The sequence below is a fragment of the Antechinus flavipes genome, chromosome 6 (assembly GCF_016432865.1).
Source record: "Antechinus flavipes isolate AdamAnt ecotype Samford, QLD, Australia chromosome 6, AdamAnt_v2, whole genome shotgun sequence".
Taxonomy (NCBI): Eukaryota; Metazoa; Chordata; class Mammalia; order Dasyuromorphia; family Dasyuridae; genus Antechinus; species Antechinus flavipes.
Window position 1 is genome coordinate 128424407 of NC_067403.1, and position 17318 is coordinate 128441724.

The window sequence follows — 17318 nt, forward strand, 5'->3', positions numbered from 1 at the left end:
AGCCAGAATCCCACAATATTGTTGTTTACAAGAAACACATTTAAAGCAGAATAATACAGAGTAAAGGTAAAAGGCTAGAGCAGAATCTATTATGCTTCAGATGAAGTAAAAAAAAAGCAGGGGTAGCCATCCTGATTTCAGATCAAGCAAAAGCAAAAATTGATCTAATTTAAAAAGATAAGGAAAGAAATTATATCTTGTTAAAGGGTACCATAGATGATGAAGCAATATCAATACTAAATATAGGCATCAAATGGTATAACATGGAATCTAAAGGAGAAGTTAGGAGCTGCAAGAAGAAATAGATAGCAAAACTATAATAGTGGGAGATCTCAATGTTGCTCTCTCAGAACTAGATAAATCAAACCACAAAATAAATAAGAAAGAAGTTAAAGAGGTAAATAGAATACTAGAAAAGTTAGGTATGAGAGAACTTTGGAGAAAATTGAATGGAGACAGAAAGGAGTACACTTTCTTCTCAGCAGTTCATAGAACCTATACAAAAAGTGACCATATATTAGGATGTAAAAGACCTCAAATTCAAATACAGAAAGGCAGAAATAGTTAATTCACTTTTTTTCAGCTCACAAAGCAATAAAAATTACGTTCAATAAAAAGCCAGGGAAAAATAGACCAAAAAAAAAAAAAATGGAAACCAAACAATCTCATCCTAAAGAATGAATGGGTGAAATAGCAAATCATAGACATAATTAATAATTTCATCCAAGAGAATGACAATAATGAGACAACATATCAAAATTTACCGCTTCTGATTAACTACTTTATATAATGGGGATATCACTACTTACTGAGAAATCCATTTAATTTTTTGACAGCTGTTAGAGCCATTTTCTTCCCTTATTGAGTTAGAATCCACCTCCTTATAACTTCTACTCACTAGTACCAGTACTTGGAAGCAAAACAAATAAGTCAGTTCTTTGATCTACATCAACAATCCATTGATCATAAGTATTTTTTGTTTTAATTTCTTTTCCATGATTAAATAATCATTAATTTCCCCAAAAGTTCCTGAAATGCCCCTCAATATTCCGATTTCCAACCTCTTACAACATAGTGAACAGAACTAAACCCAATATTCTATATATGCTCTGATTAATGCACAAAACACTAGGATTATTAATAATTATCAGCAACTATACAACATGCTGGAGGAGGCGGAGCCAAGATGGAAGAGAGGACACACGCTTCTTTTTGAATTTCTCCTTGGACCCTGAACTAATTATCAAAACCAGCCTGTGAATTTGTTCTAGAACAGAATTCACAAATGTTGGGAGGGCAGCACTTTGTTGCCCCTGTTATTTCTGAGTACAATTCAACCTAATGTTTCTGGACCAATTCACGTGACCTACAACACAAACCCCAGTGACCCTATAAAAGTATGGTTAGCCCCAATAAATATCTCACCTTGGCAGTGGCATGAGGAGATGCACCTTTCTCCAGTAGCAGCAGTGCCACTTTCTGGTTGTCATAATGAGCAGCAACATGGAGTGGGGTGAGGCCATTCTGTAGAGGGTGTGTTTATGTTTGAGCATTAATAAATTGTTAATAGTTGCACTGAAGCTGCTAGGAGCCATTATGAAAAACAAAACTGATACTGATTAAGTTCATGTTAATAGATTAACCAAAAAACACACTGAACTAAAGAGATGAACAATGAACAATTACAGAATATTTTTGTATGGGAAACTTCATTTGAAACCAAAATAAAACTGCAATGAAGCACACTGTACCTTGCTGAGAAACAACTAAGGAAACTAACAAGCTATTTTAAAAATTCTAAACCAAAGATTAAAAATGTGAAGCTGGAACCACTGAGGTTTCAGTTACCTTGCAGCTTTGGAAAACAAGAGTTCTTTCTCCACTGTCAGCCCATTTACAATGTTTGTGGGGTATTTTTGTTTGTTTTCTAATTTGTTTGACAGATACTAAAAATTGGTTTCTCTACCTCAGTGTTGAGAAATAATCCATTATAGCTTTTCTTCTATAATTCAATATATTGCATATTTAAAGTGTAAAAGACCTTTAATCACAGGATGATCCTGATAATTACAAGATCTATAAACTTCTCATTCTTCCAACGTATCTCATGCCAAATACATTTACCTTGCCAGCGGAATCTGGGGAAGCACGACGTTGAAAGAGCAGTTTTGCCACATCTAGGCTTCCATATTTTGCAGCTACATGAAGTGGTGTAAATCCTTTCTGAAAATGTGAAAAAGAATGGAGCAACAGAAGGGAAGAAGGTACAGGCAGGGAAGAAAATGGAATTTTTACTCCAGTAGCTTTTAAATAAGTCAATAAAAAATCAGCCTGACCCAAATGATGAATTTAAAATGTATTTAGGAAAAGACAAGTAAACATTATTTCCATTACCAATAAACAAGGTCTTTTAAAAAAGGGGGGGGGGGAGAGAAAAGAAGTTTAAAATAAGAAGCTCAGGATAAACTTGGATTTAAAAGAAAAATACATATTTAGGAATAAATTTATAGAATCAAATTTTGACTTTTGATGTTCATATACTTTAACAGACTGATATTAGTGTCAGAATTTGATATGTATTAGATGCATACTATGCGCAAAGTATGGGATAGAAATAAGAATGATATATCTCTCTTCAACAATGAGATGATTCAAATTAGTTCCAATTGTTCAGTGAAGAAGAGAGCCATCTACACTCAGAGAGAGGACTGTGGGAACTGAGTATGGTTCACAAAATAGCATTTTTCATTCTTTTTGTTGTTGTTTGCTTGCATTTTATTTTGCTTCACTTTTTCTCTTCTGTAGCATGGTAATTGTATAAATATGTATGCATATATTGGAGTTAACATATATTTCTACCATGTTTAACATATATGGACTACTTGTCACCTAGGGGAGGGTATGGAAGAAAGGGGAGAAAATTGGAACACAGGTTTTTGCAAGGGCTAATGCTGAAGAATTATTCATGCATACATTTTGAAAATTAAAAAGCTTTAATAAAAAATAAATAAGAATGATATCTAGCATTAATATAGTACTTTATGGTTTGCAAAGCACTTTATACATATTATCTCATGTCTGATCTTTACAACATTGAGAAGTAGTTGTTAACATTATCCCTGTTTTACAGATGCAGAAACTGAGGTTGAAAGATTAAATAACTTTCCCTTCTTGAAAACAAACATATTAAAAAAATAAATAGATGAAGCAAACTTTCATACTTGCCATAGCTATTAAGTACCTGAAGATGGATTTTAATTCAGTCTTACTTATATGGGCATAATTAGTACAGACGAAACAAAACTATACTTATCTTTTTCTGGCTCAAGAATCCAAAAGGATTTTGTTCATGTTGCTTAGCCTCATTCTCTTTTTCTTTTATGTTCACCATTTATTTTATCATTTCCACTGAGGATTTCTCTAAAAAAATTTTTATATTTTTTGTGGCAAAGGCAATACTTTATTATGTTGTTGATTTATATTGCCAGGGGATATAACTATGCTATGGCCTTAAGAATAACATGACAAAAATATCCAACATCAGTAACATCTCCCATCCTGGATGCCTGGTTTTCCTCTTTCTCATAAGAATAGTACTATGTTTACAAGGTAATTCCTTCAAAAATTACATTCAATTTCTGTCAAAATACAAGGATAATTAAAGTCAGTTTGTTAAACATAGTGCTATCTTACAAGGATTCTTTAAGTCTACTTTCAACTAAATGGTAAATAGCCTTCATTAAACACATTTGTGCGTAAACATATAGTGTAGTTTTACATTTCTAATCAATAGCTACCCACTATAATGAACATCATGTTGAAATGTAGATAGATCTGTAGCCTGAGACTATGACTATCTAAACCATCTAAATGGCTTTAGCCATACCAATCAAACTAATAAAGATTATTTTATAGAACTAGAAAAAAATAATAATAGAATACATGTAGAATATCAAAGATCTAGAACATCAAAAGGATCAATGAAAAAAATATGAAGTTGGTCTAGTAGTATCAGATTTCAAACTACATAATAAAGTGGTTATCATGAAAAAAAAAATCTATTGCTGGCTAAGAAATAAAATGATGAATCAGTAAACAATACAGAATAATAAATGACCATAGTAATGTAATGTTTGATAAATGCAAAGATATAAGCTTGGAGTAAGAACTCATCATTTGACAAAAATTGCTGGGATAACTGGAAAGAAATTTTACAGAAAGTAGGCATAGACCAACATTTTATTCTGTATACCAAGATAAGGTCAAAATGTATAAATGGTTAAGATATAAAGAGGAATATCCTAAGTAAATTAGGTGTGCATGGAAAAATGATCTTTGGATCTATAAATAAGGGCAGTTTATGACCAAACAAGAGACGGAGACCATCATGGGAAGCAAAAGAAATAATTTGGATTACATGAAATTTAAAAGTTTTTGCACAAACAAAATAAATACAGGCAAAAGAAAAATAGGAAACTGAGGGGAAAAAAATCATACAAATTTCTTTGAGAAAAGTCTCATTTCTAAAATATAGAGGAAATTGAGCCAACTTTATAAAAAAATAGAACCACTCTCTAACTGATAAATGGTCAAAGGATATGAATAGGCAGTTTTCAGAAGAAGAAATCAAAGCTACAATCAAAGTCATATGAAAAAAATGCTCCAAATCATAGTTACTTAGCTTCATTCTCTTTCTCTTTTATGTACACCATTTCTTTACCATTTTCATTGGAGATTTCTCTAGGAGAGTTTTTATATTTTCAGTTGCAAAGGCAAGAATACTTTATTTATTGTGTTGTTGATTTATAGATTAGAGAAATACAAATTAAAACAACATTGAGATACCACCTCACACCCATCAGGTTGGCTAATAAAACAGAAAAGGAAAATGACAAGTGCTGGAGGGAATCTGAGAATAGGGAGATTAATACATTAATAGAAGAATTGTGAATTAGTCCAGCCATGGTGGAGAACAATTTGGAACTATTCTCTAAGACCTACAAAACTATATACCCTTTGACCCAGAAATACCATGATCCCAAAAAGATTAGATAAAAAGAAAAAGGACCTATTTGTAAAAAACAAATTAATTATAGTGGATCTTTTTGTGATGGCAAAGTTTTGAAAATTGAAGGGAATGTCTATCAATGGGAACAAATTATGGAATGTGATGGTGATAGAATACTATTGTGCTATAAGAAATAAGCAGAATAGTTTCATAAAAAACTGAGGAGACAAAAATGAACTTATGCAAAGTAAAGAGAGCAGAACATTGTACATAACAGCAATACTGTAATGAAGATAACTGTGAAAGACTTAGCTACTCTAAAAAGGCAATGATCTAAAAGCACTTTGCAAACCTTAAAGTGGCATATGAACACCAGCTATTATTATATTAAAATTTCAAACTTATAAAATAAACAAACTAGAGAATTAATTGGTTTATGTAATATAAAACCATGAATTTAAGAAATTTTTATTCTGAAATTTGTCATGTATTTAAAAAACTTCTACTGTGGAAATGTACAGCTATCATGACTTGAATGCTGTAAATATCTAGATGAAGGGGAAAATTGCAACCAAATTTCTTGAAAAAGGGATTGTAGAGACAAGATCTAAGAAAGAATATGGAATCAGGATGTTAAACAATATATTTATATATTATATATCAACATATGTATATCATATGTATTTCAATATATATATAATATATCTATAATTCAATATCTTGGATGTGATAGGATTATATAGAATATTAATCCTTTAATACTAAGGCTACAATTTAATATATACAGGTTAAGATTGTACTTGAGGGACTTGGATGAGGGGGGACAAAGGAACACATTTCCAATGTCATAATAGAAATAGAGCATTCTAGGGGTGGCATTATAGAAATTGTTTTCAATTGCCAACATCATTGAAATAATGTATAATAATGCCTTTTTCTTGCTTTGGAGCTGGGACTTTGATGCCCAAGAAAGAATCTGAATAATAATGATATATCCTAGAGATGTGGTTTCCATAACACCTATCTCTTCTTGATTTCTCTATATTGTTTCAACTACTCAACCACTTATTTTAATATCTTTTTTGAATTTAATTTTATTTCTTCAATGAATAAAAATGGATTTTCTCCTTTACACCAACCATCATCATTGAAAAGAAAAAAAAGTTCTCTTGTAACAAATATGCATAAGTCAAGTAAAACAAATTTCTATTTTGGTCATGTCCTAAACATCTATGCCTAATTCTGGAGTCTGAATTCATCAGTCAGAAGGTATCCTTACCTTAGTAGCTAAAGAGTGAGCTGCTCCTGCTTCCAGAAGTACCGATGCCACATCTACCTGGCCTTCCCTGGCTGAAATATGGAGAGGTGTGTATCCATTTTTAGTGGCTGCATCTGGGTGAGCCATATGTTGTAGAAGCAGCTGGACTATTTCTGTCTTACCCAGGCGAGAAGCAATGTGTAAGGGAGTCTGTTCCTCCTACAACTCAAGTCAAGCAAAAAGTTAGAGACAGAAAGATTCTCTAGTGACATAATCTAACCAACTGCCTTTGGGACAATGTCACCCCACAATTACCTATTACTAACATTATTATTCATTTATATAATTCTTTTAAGTTTTACAAAGCACTTTACATGTATTATCCCATTAAATTTTTGTAATAACCCTTGAGATATTATTCCCATTTTACTTATAAGAATGTTGCATCTGAGAGAAGTTAAGTGACTGGCCCAGAGTCAAATATCTACTAAGGAGGTAAAACAGTATTTGAATTCAGGTGTTCTTGATTGCAAACTCTTTTCAATTGTAGCATGTACATTTTTATATACAGAGTTAATAAACTTTTAACAAATACATAGTTCCATGAATTTCATCAATGTTTCTTTTCACTCCTACTTGTTTCTGATAATTAAGACAGCTCCCTTTTCTGCCTTTTCTGAGGTAAAAACAGGTTTCAGCATTCATTTTATTTACATACAGATCAACTGTAAAAATTTGATTTCCAAAGAATATAGACTCACATATCTATCCAAGGATAAATATGAAAATAATTAAAAAGAGAAAACATATCTCAAGATACATGCAGTATTATCTGCTTGTTAAAGGTAGGAAATGCTCCCAAATCTAGAATTGGCATTCTATCATTCTTATAGACCAAAAATTCTGAAGGCAGTCAAAAATTATGGGGAAAGATTAACAAGTCTTTTACCAAGAAAGTTTAGGGAATCATTAAAAAGTTGGAAAGAAAAATTTAAAAAAATATCATGACTCAAGAAATATTTATTGATGATGTGGGTAATGATATGAACCTGAGAATTCATCTATGTAGAGAGCTTCTGGTGAGGAAATTCCTTTATCAATGTAGATCTGAAATTGTTTTACCATTATTAGTCTTAGAGAGTTATCTGGAAAAACTGAAAAGATGATTTCCACTGTCATCCTACAGACTGTAAGTACGTGTCAGAATCTTGAGTCAAAGATTTCTTGACTCAACTGTAGCTCTATGTTATATGGCTTACATGTGTATAGTTACTTTAAAAAAAAAAACTGGAGTAAGAGCAATATAAATCTCATTTCAGAAAGAAAAAAAAGATAAAGTTCAGGTCTTAATTTGCAAAGCATTTCCTTCATAATATTCCTTTGAGATAGGCAGTAAATCTTCATTTTACAAAAAGAAAATGAAAATAAGTTATGATGTATCCACAGACTTGAAGTTAGTAACTGACAGGTGGTGTAACTGAACCCAGACACAAATCTAAAGTATCCTAGATTTTACTGATTCAAATCTAGAACATCTTTTCTACATTCTCAGAAATAAGAGAGTTCAAATGTGTAAAAGCACACCTGTCCAGAAAGATAAAATACATTTTATAAAACAGGAGGTGAAGTAGGTGAATAGGAGAAAAAATGGAAAACATAAGAATAGTGATTTTATAAGGAATTGATTGGCAAAGTTATAGATACTTCCTTGGCTTTCTTTGAAGCACAAATAGATGAAAATTGATATATATGAATATGAATAAGTACTTTTTTTGTTGAAAGAAAGACATTAAAAGATAAACAAGATAATAGATGATAAATGCTTTGAAAAACGAAATACAAAAATCTTCTTTGTCATCTTCATAATACTCCATCACCCAACTTAGGGACCTTTGCACTGGTCAGCCTAGGTCTGGACTGCCTTCCCTCCTTCCTTATGCTTGATAGAGTCTTATGTTCCTTTAAGTTACATCCATGAACCATCTTCTCTGTATGAAGTTTTTCTCAAGCCCCATTATTGCTGCTGCTTTTCATTCCAAGCTACCTTATATTTAACCACTTTGTGGAGAGTGGGAGGATTTAAAGAGTGAGAGAATATATACATATATTTTTATTTATTCACATTATATTCACATATTTTTATATAGACTTCTTGTATCCATTTCTAAGATGTAAGCGCCTTGAGAGAGATCTTTTTTGGTAATTGTATTGAAGGCAACAAATACCGTGACTGCACATAGGGTGATTAATATATACTTGGCGGTAACTGATATAAAGTATATCATGAAACTGGTACTTAGCTCTCACTGTCAGATCATAACCTCATTCTTTAAATGGAGAAAACTTTGCACAATGGTTAAAAAAAAAAAAAAAAAAACACTCCAGATACCTACCCTGGCTCTGGCATCCACAAGAGCACCATTTCTTAGAAGGCAACGGACTACTTCCACCTGCCCAGCCCTGGCTGCCATATGTAGTGCAGTCTCTCCACGCTGCCAGAAAACAAAGAGTCTTGAATCACAAATAAAACTACTCTTCTCAAAGATCACAAATAATATGTCCATGGCACTGTAATACAGGAACATGTCAATGGAAGATCTAGGTGGAAAGACTACAGAAAAAGCATCTGAAACCTGTTTTTCCCAACATAGTTTCAATGTATAACACACTTGTAAACTCATCTGAGCCTTCAGAGTCCATAATATACAGAGCAGGGGAAATGGGATAGAAGGATGGTTTGCCAAGAAGATTGGGAAGTAGGACAGTTAAAGTCAAAACTCAACATAAAAATATTCTGTAGTGAAGTTATTTTTGTCATAGCACCATAAAGCAGTTTCTTATCCTAAAGTTCATAAACTTCTATGGTATTTAATATTTTGGTAACTATTTCAATTGATTTCCATTATAATCCTATTTTATTTTATAGATTTTAATTCGTTTTCTTTCCCATTAATCTTTCCTTTTCTATTTGAAAATATTTTTAGTCACCCATTTATATCTATATATTTCGTCATCCATTTATACCTATATTTACACATATATATAGTTCTTTGAAGAGATTTCCTAGATTTTGGCTTCAGGTCAGGATTGTTGGGAGATTCACTGTGTCAAGAGGATGACCACCAGAGATTAGACAGACTTGGGTCATCAGAGCATGCATTTAAGACACAGTGCTTAGCATGCTGAATTAAGCTGAAATTGGGGAGGACAAGTATTAGATCTAAGAAAGAAAGTAATAACAGTCAAGTTTGGAATGTTCTTTGCAAAGGATTATAATATCTGACCATCTTTTAAAATAAAAAAGCCATACAGTCCTGAATGAAGGCAGGAGAATAGACTAGATGGCCTAGCAACATTTCATTTACTATTCTGATAGAATCTTCTGATTCTATAGTTATGCATGGAAATGCCATAACAGATATGCAGGTCAGAATTATTTTTAAAAATAATTCTGGCTTATCCTAAGTAGAATTAAGTATCTATCTATCTTCAACATATTTCTTCCAAATTTCAGGGGTTATAATGAAAAACTTTGGGTTTATCAACCCCCCCCCCAAAAAAAAAAGCTAAACAAATAGAAATCCAGAAGTGATTTGGTAAGATAAAACAAGAGGTCTGATGGACTGATTATCATCAAACTCTGTTGATCCATGAGACCTTTAATCAACGAATAGTTAATATTTAAAAGAGAAAAATTTGTCTCAAATTTCAAATACTTTATGGTAAAAGTCTCTATATTTTCTCATGTTCAATACCATACATTAAGAAGAATGGATAAATAATTAGAAACTCTTCTGAAGTGCTGTCTAGAAATTAACATTGTTTCAACTCCTATATTTTATAATTGTTAAGTATTTCAAGATTTTTGCTCCTTGTAAACACAAGATTTCTTAGTGCTTCAAATTCACTGACCACCTGTCTCAAAATTGAAAAGAGTCAATTTTTTAATACCAGTAATAGGACAACTTGATCATTTTTATCAAATCTTAAAATCGTATCTTTAAAAATTTCCTGGTGAAAGCAGAGGATATGTTTAAATTCTGGAAGGGCGAGACCTGAGTTTCAATTGATAAATGACGGACAAAAGCAGCTACACCCAAAGAAAGAACACTGGGAAAGGAATGTAAACTATCTGCATTTTTGTTTTTCTTCCCGGGTTATTTATACCTTCTGAATCCAATTCTCCCTAAGCAACAAGAAAACTGTTCGGTTCTGCAAACATATATTGTATCTAGGATATACTGCAACATATCCAACATATAAAGGACTGCTTGCCATCTAGGGGAGGGGGTGGAGGGAGGGAGGGGAAAAAAAAAATCGGAACAGAAACGAGTGTCAATATAAAGTAATTATTAAATAAAAAATTAAAAAAAAAAAAACAAAACAAACAAACAAACAAACAAAAATTCTGGAAGGGCCCAGTTTTTTGTTTTTGCTGTTGTTGTTGTTGCTGTTATTGTTTTTATAGAATAATAAATTCAAAGAAGTATGGTAGACCTATAGCACATTTCAAGCAATTCTCTCTTGCTTTTACCATATTTTCCATTAATATCATATTTGAGAAAGCCAAATTATGTATGTGTATGTATATATATATAAATACATACATATATATATATATATATGGATATGGATACATACATATACACAAATACATATAATACTAGCTTACTCGGTTTGAGGTTTAAATTTTAAGTTAGTATCTTTCTGATTATTCTCCAATAATACCTAGTCATATTTTTCTTAATTTTACTAAATTAGCTTTGGGTGGGTGTATGAAAGATATATCCAGAAAAAAATATTAATTTCTTTACTTTCTTCCTTTTTGCCATTAAAAACTAGTTTTGCTGAGAAAAGAAGAAAATTTTTAAAAAATTGTCTGCAACAGGTATCTTAAATTTGTTATTCTACTATTAGATTTTATTGACTATTAATAATCTATTGCTAGTTCTTGAAATATTGTCTTTGCTACCTATAGCTATAACTATAATAGCTAGTTACAGCATTTGAACTATATAGATCAATAAAAGAAAAAAAAAATTTACCCATGTAAAGGACAGAACTATCCAGGTAAAAATCATCTTAAACTTAAAAGCTCTAACAAATGATTATTCAAGTTACTATTTTATCTCCCACTTAGAATTAACTTTTCCTCAAAAAAAGATTGGTGAGAAAATGAATATGCTCACATCTTAAACAAGTTCCAAGTTTAATGCCAACCCCATCTAATCAGTCAGCTGATAAAACTCATCCCACTGACAATGATGTCAAGTTACAGTATTGCCGCATCAAGCCAAAAAGCTGTCAAGTACAACAGACCACATCATATCATGTAGTGCAACAGGATTTCAGGCAACATACGAATGATCTGGGCAAAGGGGCGCATTTGGGGTAGAGAGCTGACCAACTTGGAAATAGTAAAACAGGCAGGAAGTATCCATATATTTTCTGAATCTGCTTCATAGAAGTTTTGATTACACTGGAGCTGTTTTTTTTTTTTTTTCAGAAGAGTTCACAAACATCCCATCTTTGATCAATAGGAGTTCCTATTGATGTTATCATCCTAAAGATCCCATCTCCTTCTAAGGATAGCTGGCATTTTTGTTTATTTGTTTGTTTTAGTTTTTGGTTTTTTGCGCCTTACGATTTGCAAAGCACTTCACAGATGTCATTTGATAGCTTTTTTATAACAACCCTGTGAGATGGATAATATAGGTGTTACACCTATACTTTTTGCAGATGAGAAAACTTGGAGAGGGAAGAATAGTTGAACTTAAGGAATTTGCCAAAGGCAATAGAGTCAAAATCTGGACCCAGGACTTTGACTGCAGGACTCATCCTATTACATCACAACTGCCTTATAATTGAAAGGAAAGGAAAAGAATGTTTGAGTAAGACTATATTGTCAGGTATCTAAAATATGTATAGTGTATGTGTATATATGAGCTCCAACATATATACATGTAGAGCTGAGACAGGGGAAAAGAAAAGAATAAAAGGGAAAGAATGAATTCTCCTGAAAAGATTTCCTTATAGAGATGATTCTCAACCCTAGGTTTATGATACACCAGAGTATGATTAAGTATTTTAAGGCACTTAAATTCCCCCCAAAATTTATTTTAGTTTAACATGAAAAATAAATTATGTACCATATATCACTTTTACTAGGAAGAAGAATGGGCAAAATCCATCAAACAGCAATCAGACGCTATGATTTCTAAATGGCTAGAAATTACTCGATTAACAGGAAAATCATATACTTTGAAACATATAGATCAAAAAAAGAAAAAAATTACCCATCTAAAAGACAGAACTGTCCAGGTAAATATCATCTTGAACTTAAAAGCTCTGACAAATGATATATATTCAATTTACTATTTTGCCTCCCACTTAAAATTAACTTTTCCTCAAAAAAAAAAAAAATTGGTGAGAAAATAAATATGCTCACGTTTCCTAAAGATATAGTGATACAATCTCATTTATAGTGTTGATCTTAGCAAGACTCCCAAAATAATATTTTATAGGATTCCATGTAAAATCTCTATTGAATCACAGACACATGATTTTGTATCATGCTTTCAATTTACATGAAAGTTTTCACAGCATAAATGATCTAGAATTTCACAGAAGTATAAATAAGCACTTCATAGTTTTGGTGATATTTGTTGTATTCAAGCTTTTGGTTTCTGTTCAAAATGGTATTTACAAATCATAGTATGAATAAAAAGGGTTACATGGTAATTATATTCTATTAAAGTTGATTTCATCAAGAACATAAAATAATTTGCATCATATTAGAAATACACAGAAACTATAGAAACAATAACGTGTGAAAGACTACACACAAAAGTTAAACTGGCCATTCTATTTCACAATCCAAATGGAATGAAACACTAAAAATATAGAAGCAACAGACAATAGAGACAATTTATAATGATGATTTAAAAAAATTAAAATTTATGGTAAATAATTGTTATGATATGAATTTGAAATAGTAAATGGTTCAAAATTTAAAATAACAACTTCTTTGAAAAAGTAAATTTATTTCACTTAGCAAGTTATTTAGCTTTAGAATTAGAGGACATTAATTAAAGTTTAGTTTATTTAAAAAATTAGTTTAGTAAAGAGATTTTTTAAAAGTTTAAAAAAAAAAAAGAAAATAAGACATAAAAATAGGAAAAGAAAGGAAAGGAAAATGAGGTCAAATGCTAGATCAATTTGGCCAATAGAAGAAAACTAATCTATCCAACATGTAGCTGAATTAAAAATCATCTGAAAACTAATGCTGGTTTGTGTTATACAGGAAAAACTGATATGAAGCAGTTATTTTGGGTAAATATGATACACCATATTTGAGAATTGGTGGGGAAAGGGGACAATGAGGGGGAGATGAGTGGAAAACAACTACCACAATGCAATAAAAGAGAGGAAAGTTGTCCTCAACTAAAATGCCCTGGTCACTGGCTACCTTTAGTTAGTTATTTGACAGGCTTCAAGAATTGTACTATATCATCCTGATTTTTGGACAAATGTTTGTTGTAATTACACTTTCCTCAAGCAACCATGATGCTTCCTCCTGATTCTATCTTAGTCAATCTTTCTTTCACTTTCAGGGCAGCTTAAAAATGTTTTACTTTTAAATAAGGGCATTTAAGACAAATGCCTGTTTAACTCATTTGTCCCAAGAGACTCAACATTTCCTGTGTGGTTGCTTTTGACTTTATTTCCAAGCTATCCCTTCTCAAAAGCTAAGGAAATGCCTTCTGGATACATGTCTGGAAGTCTTACTAATCAGAAGTACAAGACACCAAGAACTCTCGGGCAACTTAGCTGCTTACTTTGACAGGTGCATGCACACACACATGAGACTATGCATACAAGCAGAACTCTCTCTCTCTCTCTTGCCCTCTCTGGTTATTCTATTCCAAGACATACTCACAATGTTAGTGACATCTGGAGAGGCTCCATTCTGCAGCAGAAGGAGGACTATGTTCAGGTGGCCCATGAAAGCAGCCACATGTATTGGTGTGAGGCCAGACTGTGAAACAAAGCAATAGTAGTTTTACTCCTCTGCACAAGTGAGGGCCTTGGGGGCTTTTTTAGATAAAGAAAGCTGGAGTAAAAACAAAGAAGAGAAGATATGCAAAAGGAGGAGGGGAAAGAGAGGAGAAAAGGATAGAAGAGGAAGGGAGAGGGGAGGAGAGGAGAAAAAAGAGAGAAGAGGAGAGGAGAAGAGAGGAGAAGAAAGAAGAGGAGAGGAGAGGAAAAGAGAGAGGAGGAGAGGAGAAAATAGAAAAGGAGATGAGAGGAGAGGAGCTGAGTTTTTGGACAAGCTGAAACATTTTCTACCTCTGTTATAGCCTGGATTGAAGCCCCATATTTCACCAGAAGTTCCATGACTTTGATGCGGTTTTTCTTGCACGCAATGTGCAGTGGAGTAAAACCATTCTGTGCAGGAGACAATCAAGTTAGTTGAAAACATGCAGATACAGAACTATCATACAACTCCATGCTGGCACATTGCAGGCAATAGCGTTACCTCAGCACAGAGTGTGACCAGGGCTGCTCCCACCCTTCTGAGTTACACAGGGAGGTAATAGCAGCAATCCTGCACTCCTGTGATATTGGACATCCCCCCAAAAAAAACAAAACAAAACAAAAAAACAAATACAGAAAACTGGCCTTTGTGCCCCAATGCTGGCATGTTTTTGAAAAGGGAGTTGAAGAAGGCTTTCTCTTTGGAGAAGCAAAGAAGACAATGGAGATTTTTTTTTTTTTTTGATGAAGCAATTGGGGTCCCAGGGTCACACAGCTAATAAATGTTAAGTGTCTGAAACTGGATTTGAATTCAGATCCTCCTGATTTCAGAGCTGGTGCTCTATCCATTGCACCATCTAGCTGCTTGACAATAGTGGTTCTTTCATTAGTTCTAAGAAGTGGCCAGAAATCAAATTGTGATTGGTCAATTGCAAAAAACGTTTGTTTTCCTCACAGACTTTGTAGGAAAGAAAAAGTTTGTTAGTAAATAGATAAGTTTTAAACTATATGAATAGCCTTCTTTGCCTAAATCATGTTTTTGTTTCCCTTATTTATTTTCTGCTATTCTCCTAAGAGTTACCAGTGAAATATGATTATAAACCTATACCTATGCTTTTATATTTATGTATTATGTATATGCATTTTATAATTATGTTTTTCACATTAAAATTTTTTTGAACTCATTGATTTGGGGCCTTTATAAGATAAATTATTGCTATCCTCCATCTGGGGATTTTGCTCTCTTAATTAATAAATTAAAATAAGGCCTCCATATTTGTTTCTACAGCCCAAGTTTCATTCTGTCTCATTCAGGAATTGAACCTGTGATGCCTATACTGCCTCCAGTTTGAGGACTAAACATTTAACTAGCTGACATTTTTTATATGAGATATTACCAAAAAGTAATGAGACATTTAAAAATCTCCAAATTTCTCCTAATTATAATGAATACTTTACACACAGTTTTTCATTATATCTAGGTCTGATAAAGTATTTTTTTAATTTGTAAAAAAATTAACCTAAAAAAGCAAAAGTAGTACATGCCCTTTAAACAGCTATTTCTATTCTGGTATATATGAGTTCTTAATTTTATCAATCAGAGGCAACTTAATTTTTTTTTTTTTTTTTTTTTTTGCTGACAAGATTCCTTCTCATCTTTTGGTAGGAACTGGTGGCCTATTTCAGAATGAATCCACCTAATTTTGGATGGGCATCTCAACAGGCTGGTAGCAGGGGACAATTTTCAGTAGCTCCCAGGGACTTTAGGGTTGACCCAATTATAGAGAGGTTGCAATCTATGCTGGAGGCAGTAAAACCTATATTGACAAAAATTCCAGCTCTGTAGTTGCAATTCAAGAACTCAAATAGTTTTTATAAGATACTTTTTGAGAAACTTGCAGCTGACTTACAGACACAATTAGAATACACTCCTAAGAACAAAGTTGGATGAAATGACATCCATTTGATTTTTGGTTTTTTGAGTTACTGACAGCTCTTAAGAAATTTATTAATAAAGGCCAAGCTTACATACACTTTTATAATCAAATTAAAACTATTTGAATTAGTCATCTTAATGTAATTTAGTCTAGCTGATAGATAGTCAAAAAGAGTTAATATACTTGAAATGTACCAGTAATTTTCCTATTTCACATCAGTTAACACATATAGCATGACAGTTCTCAGGAAAATATAAGATCTTACTTAAGCTAATGAATGATAATCACTAAGAGATTGTACACATAATGAACTCACTCATTGTTTTTTCCTTAACTTAGGAGTTTTAGCCTTAACCTTCCCACATTAACCCCATATCAACACATACATGTGTCTCTGTATATAAAATATACATACACATTGTAGTATGTCTGTGTAGTTCCATATGTATTCTCATTTCTTGGTTACTGTATCTGACATAAATTTGATTTATTTCCTATTAACAACACTATTTTCTTCTTTTGAGAAATGACTTCATAAACTGCCTTTGTTGCCGCTGAAATCTAGGGGTTCTATTTCAGGATTCTAAACAGGAAAATTTTAATTTTGAATGTTAATGATCTTGTTTTACATAGGAATATAAGCTTTTTTGGAACTATGTTGAGTGAAAAGAATGAATTTTCTATTAGTTTGGGAATTAGCAAATGTGAATCATAAATATATTAGAAATATACCAGGTCTTTTAATGTATATTGTTAAGCTAGTCAGCATTTAACTATGAATAAAGCAAGATGATTGATTAAATGATAAGTTTTAGAAAATAGGCATAGTTGTGATGGCAGCTATTTCCAACTTTCCTTTTCAATGTGAATTGGAAATAAAATAAAAATACTTATTAAAAGTGCTTAGAAAAAATATATCAATTCCCTATCCCCCTTGAATCAATTTATCCAGAAAAAAAAAAAATCAGTTATCATTCACAGGGTTTTTTCTTATCTAATCTTATTTATAAAGTCAAGTGACCAGTCAACTAAATTGTAGACAGCCATATACAATCCCAAAAATCTTAGTGCTATTTTA

General features: G+C 32.2%; 1 protein-coding gene across 1 annotated transcript in view; it reads right to left on the reverse strand.

The window, feature by feature from the left end:
• ANK2 (ankyrin 2) overlaps positions 1-17318 on the reverse strand; it is a 381624-nt gene that overhangs the window by 117581 nt on the left and 246725 nt on the right. Inside the window, exons 12-17 of the mRNA XM_051967124.1 lie at positions 14616-14714; positions 14206-14304; positions 8660-8758; positions 6288-6485; positions 2125-2223; positions 1426-1524 (exon numbers count right to left, since the gene is read on the reverse strand). Coding sequence (XP_051823084.1) covers positions 1426-1524; positions 2125-2223; positions 6288-6485; positions 8660-8758; positions 14206-14304; positions 14616-14714 — 693 coding nt within the window. The remainder of the gene's footprint in view (positions 1-1425; positions 1525-2124; positions 2224-6287; positions 6486-8659; positions 8759-14205; positions 14305-14615; positions 14715-17318) is intronic.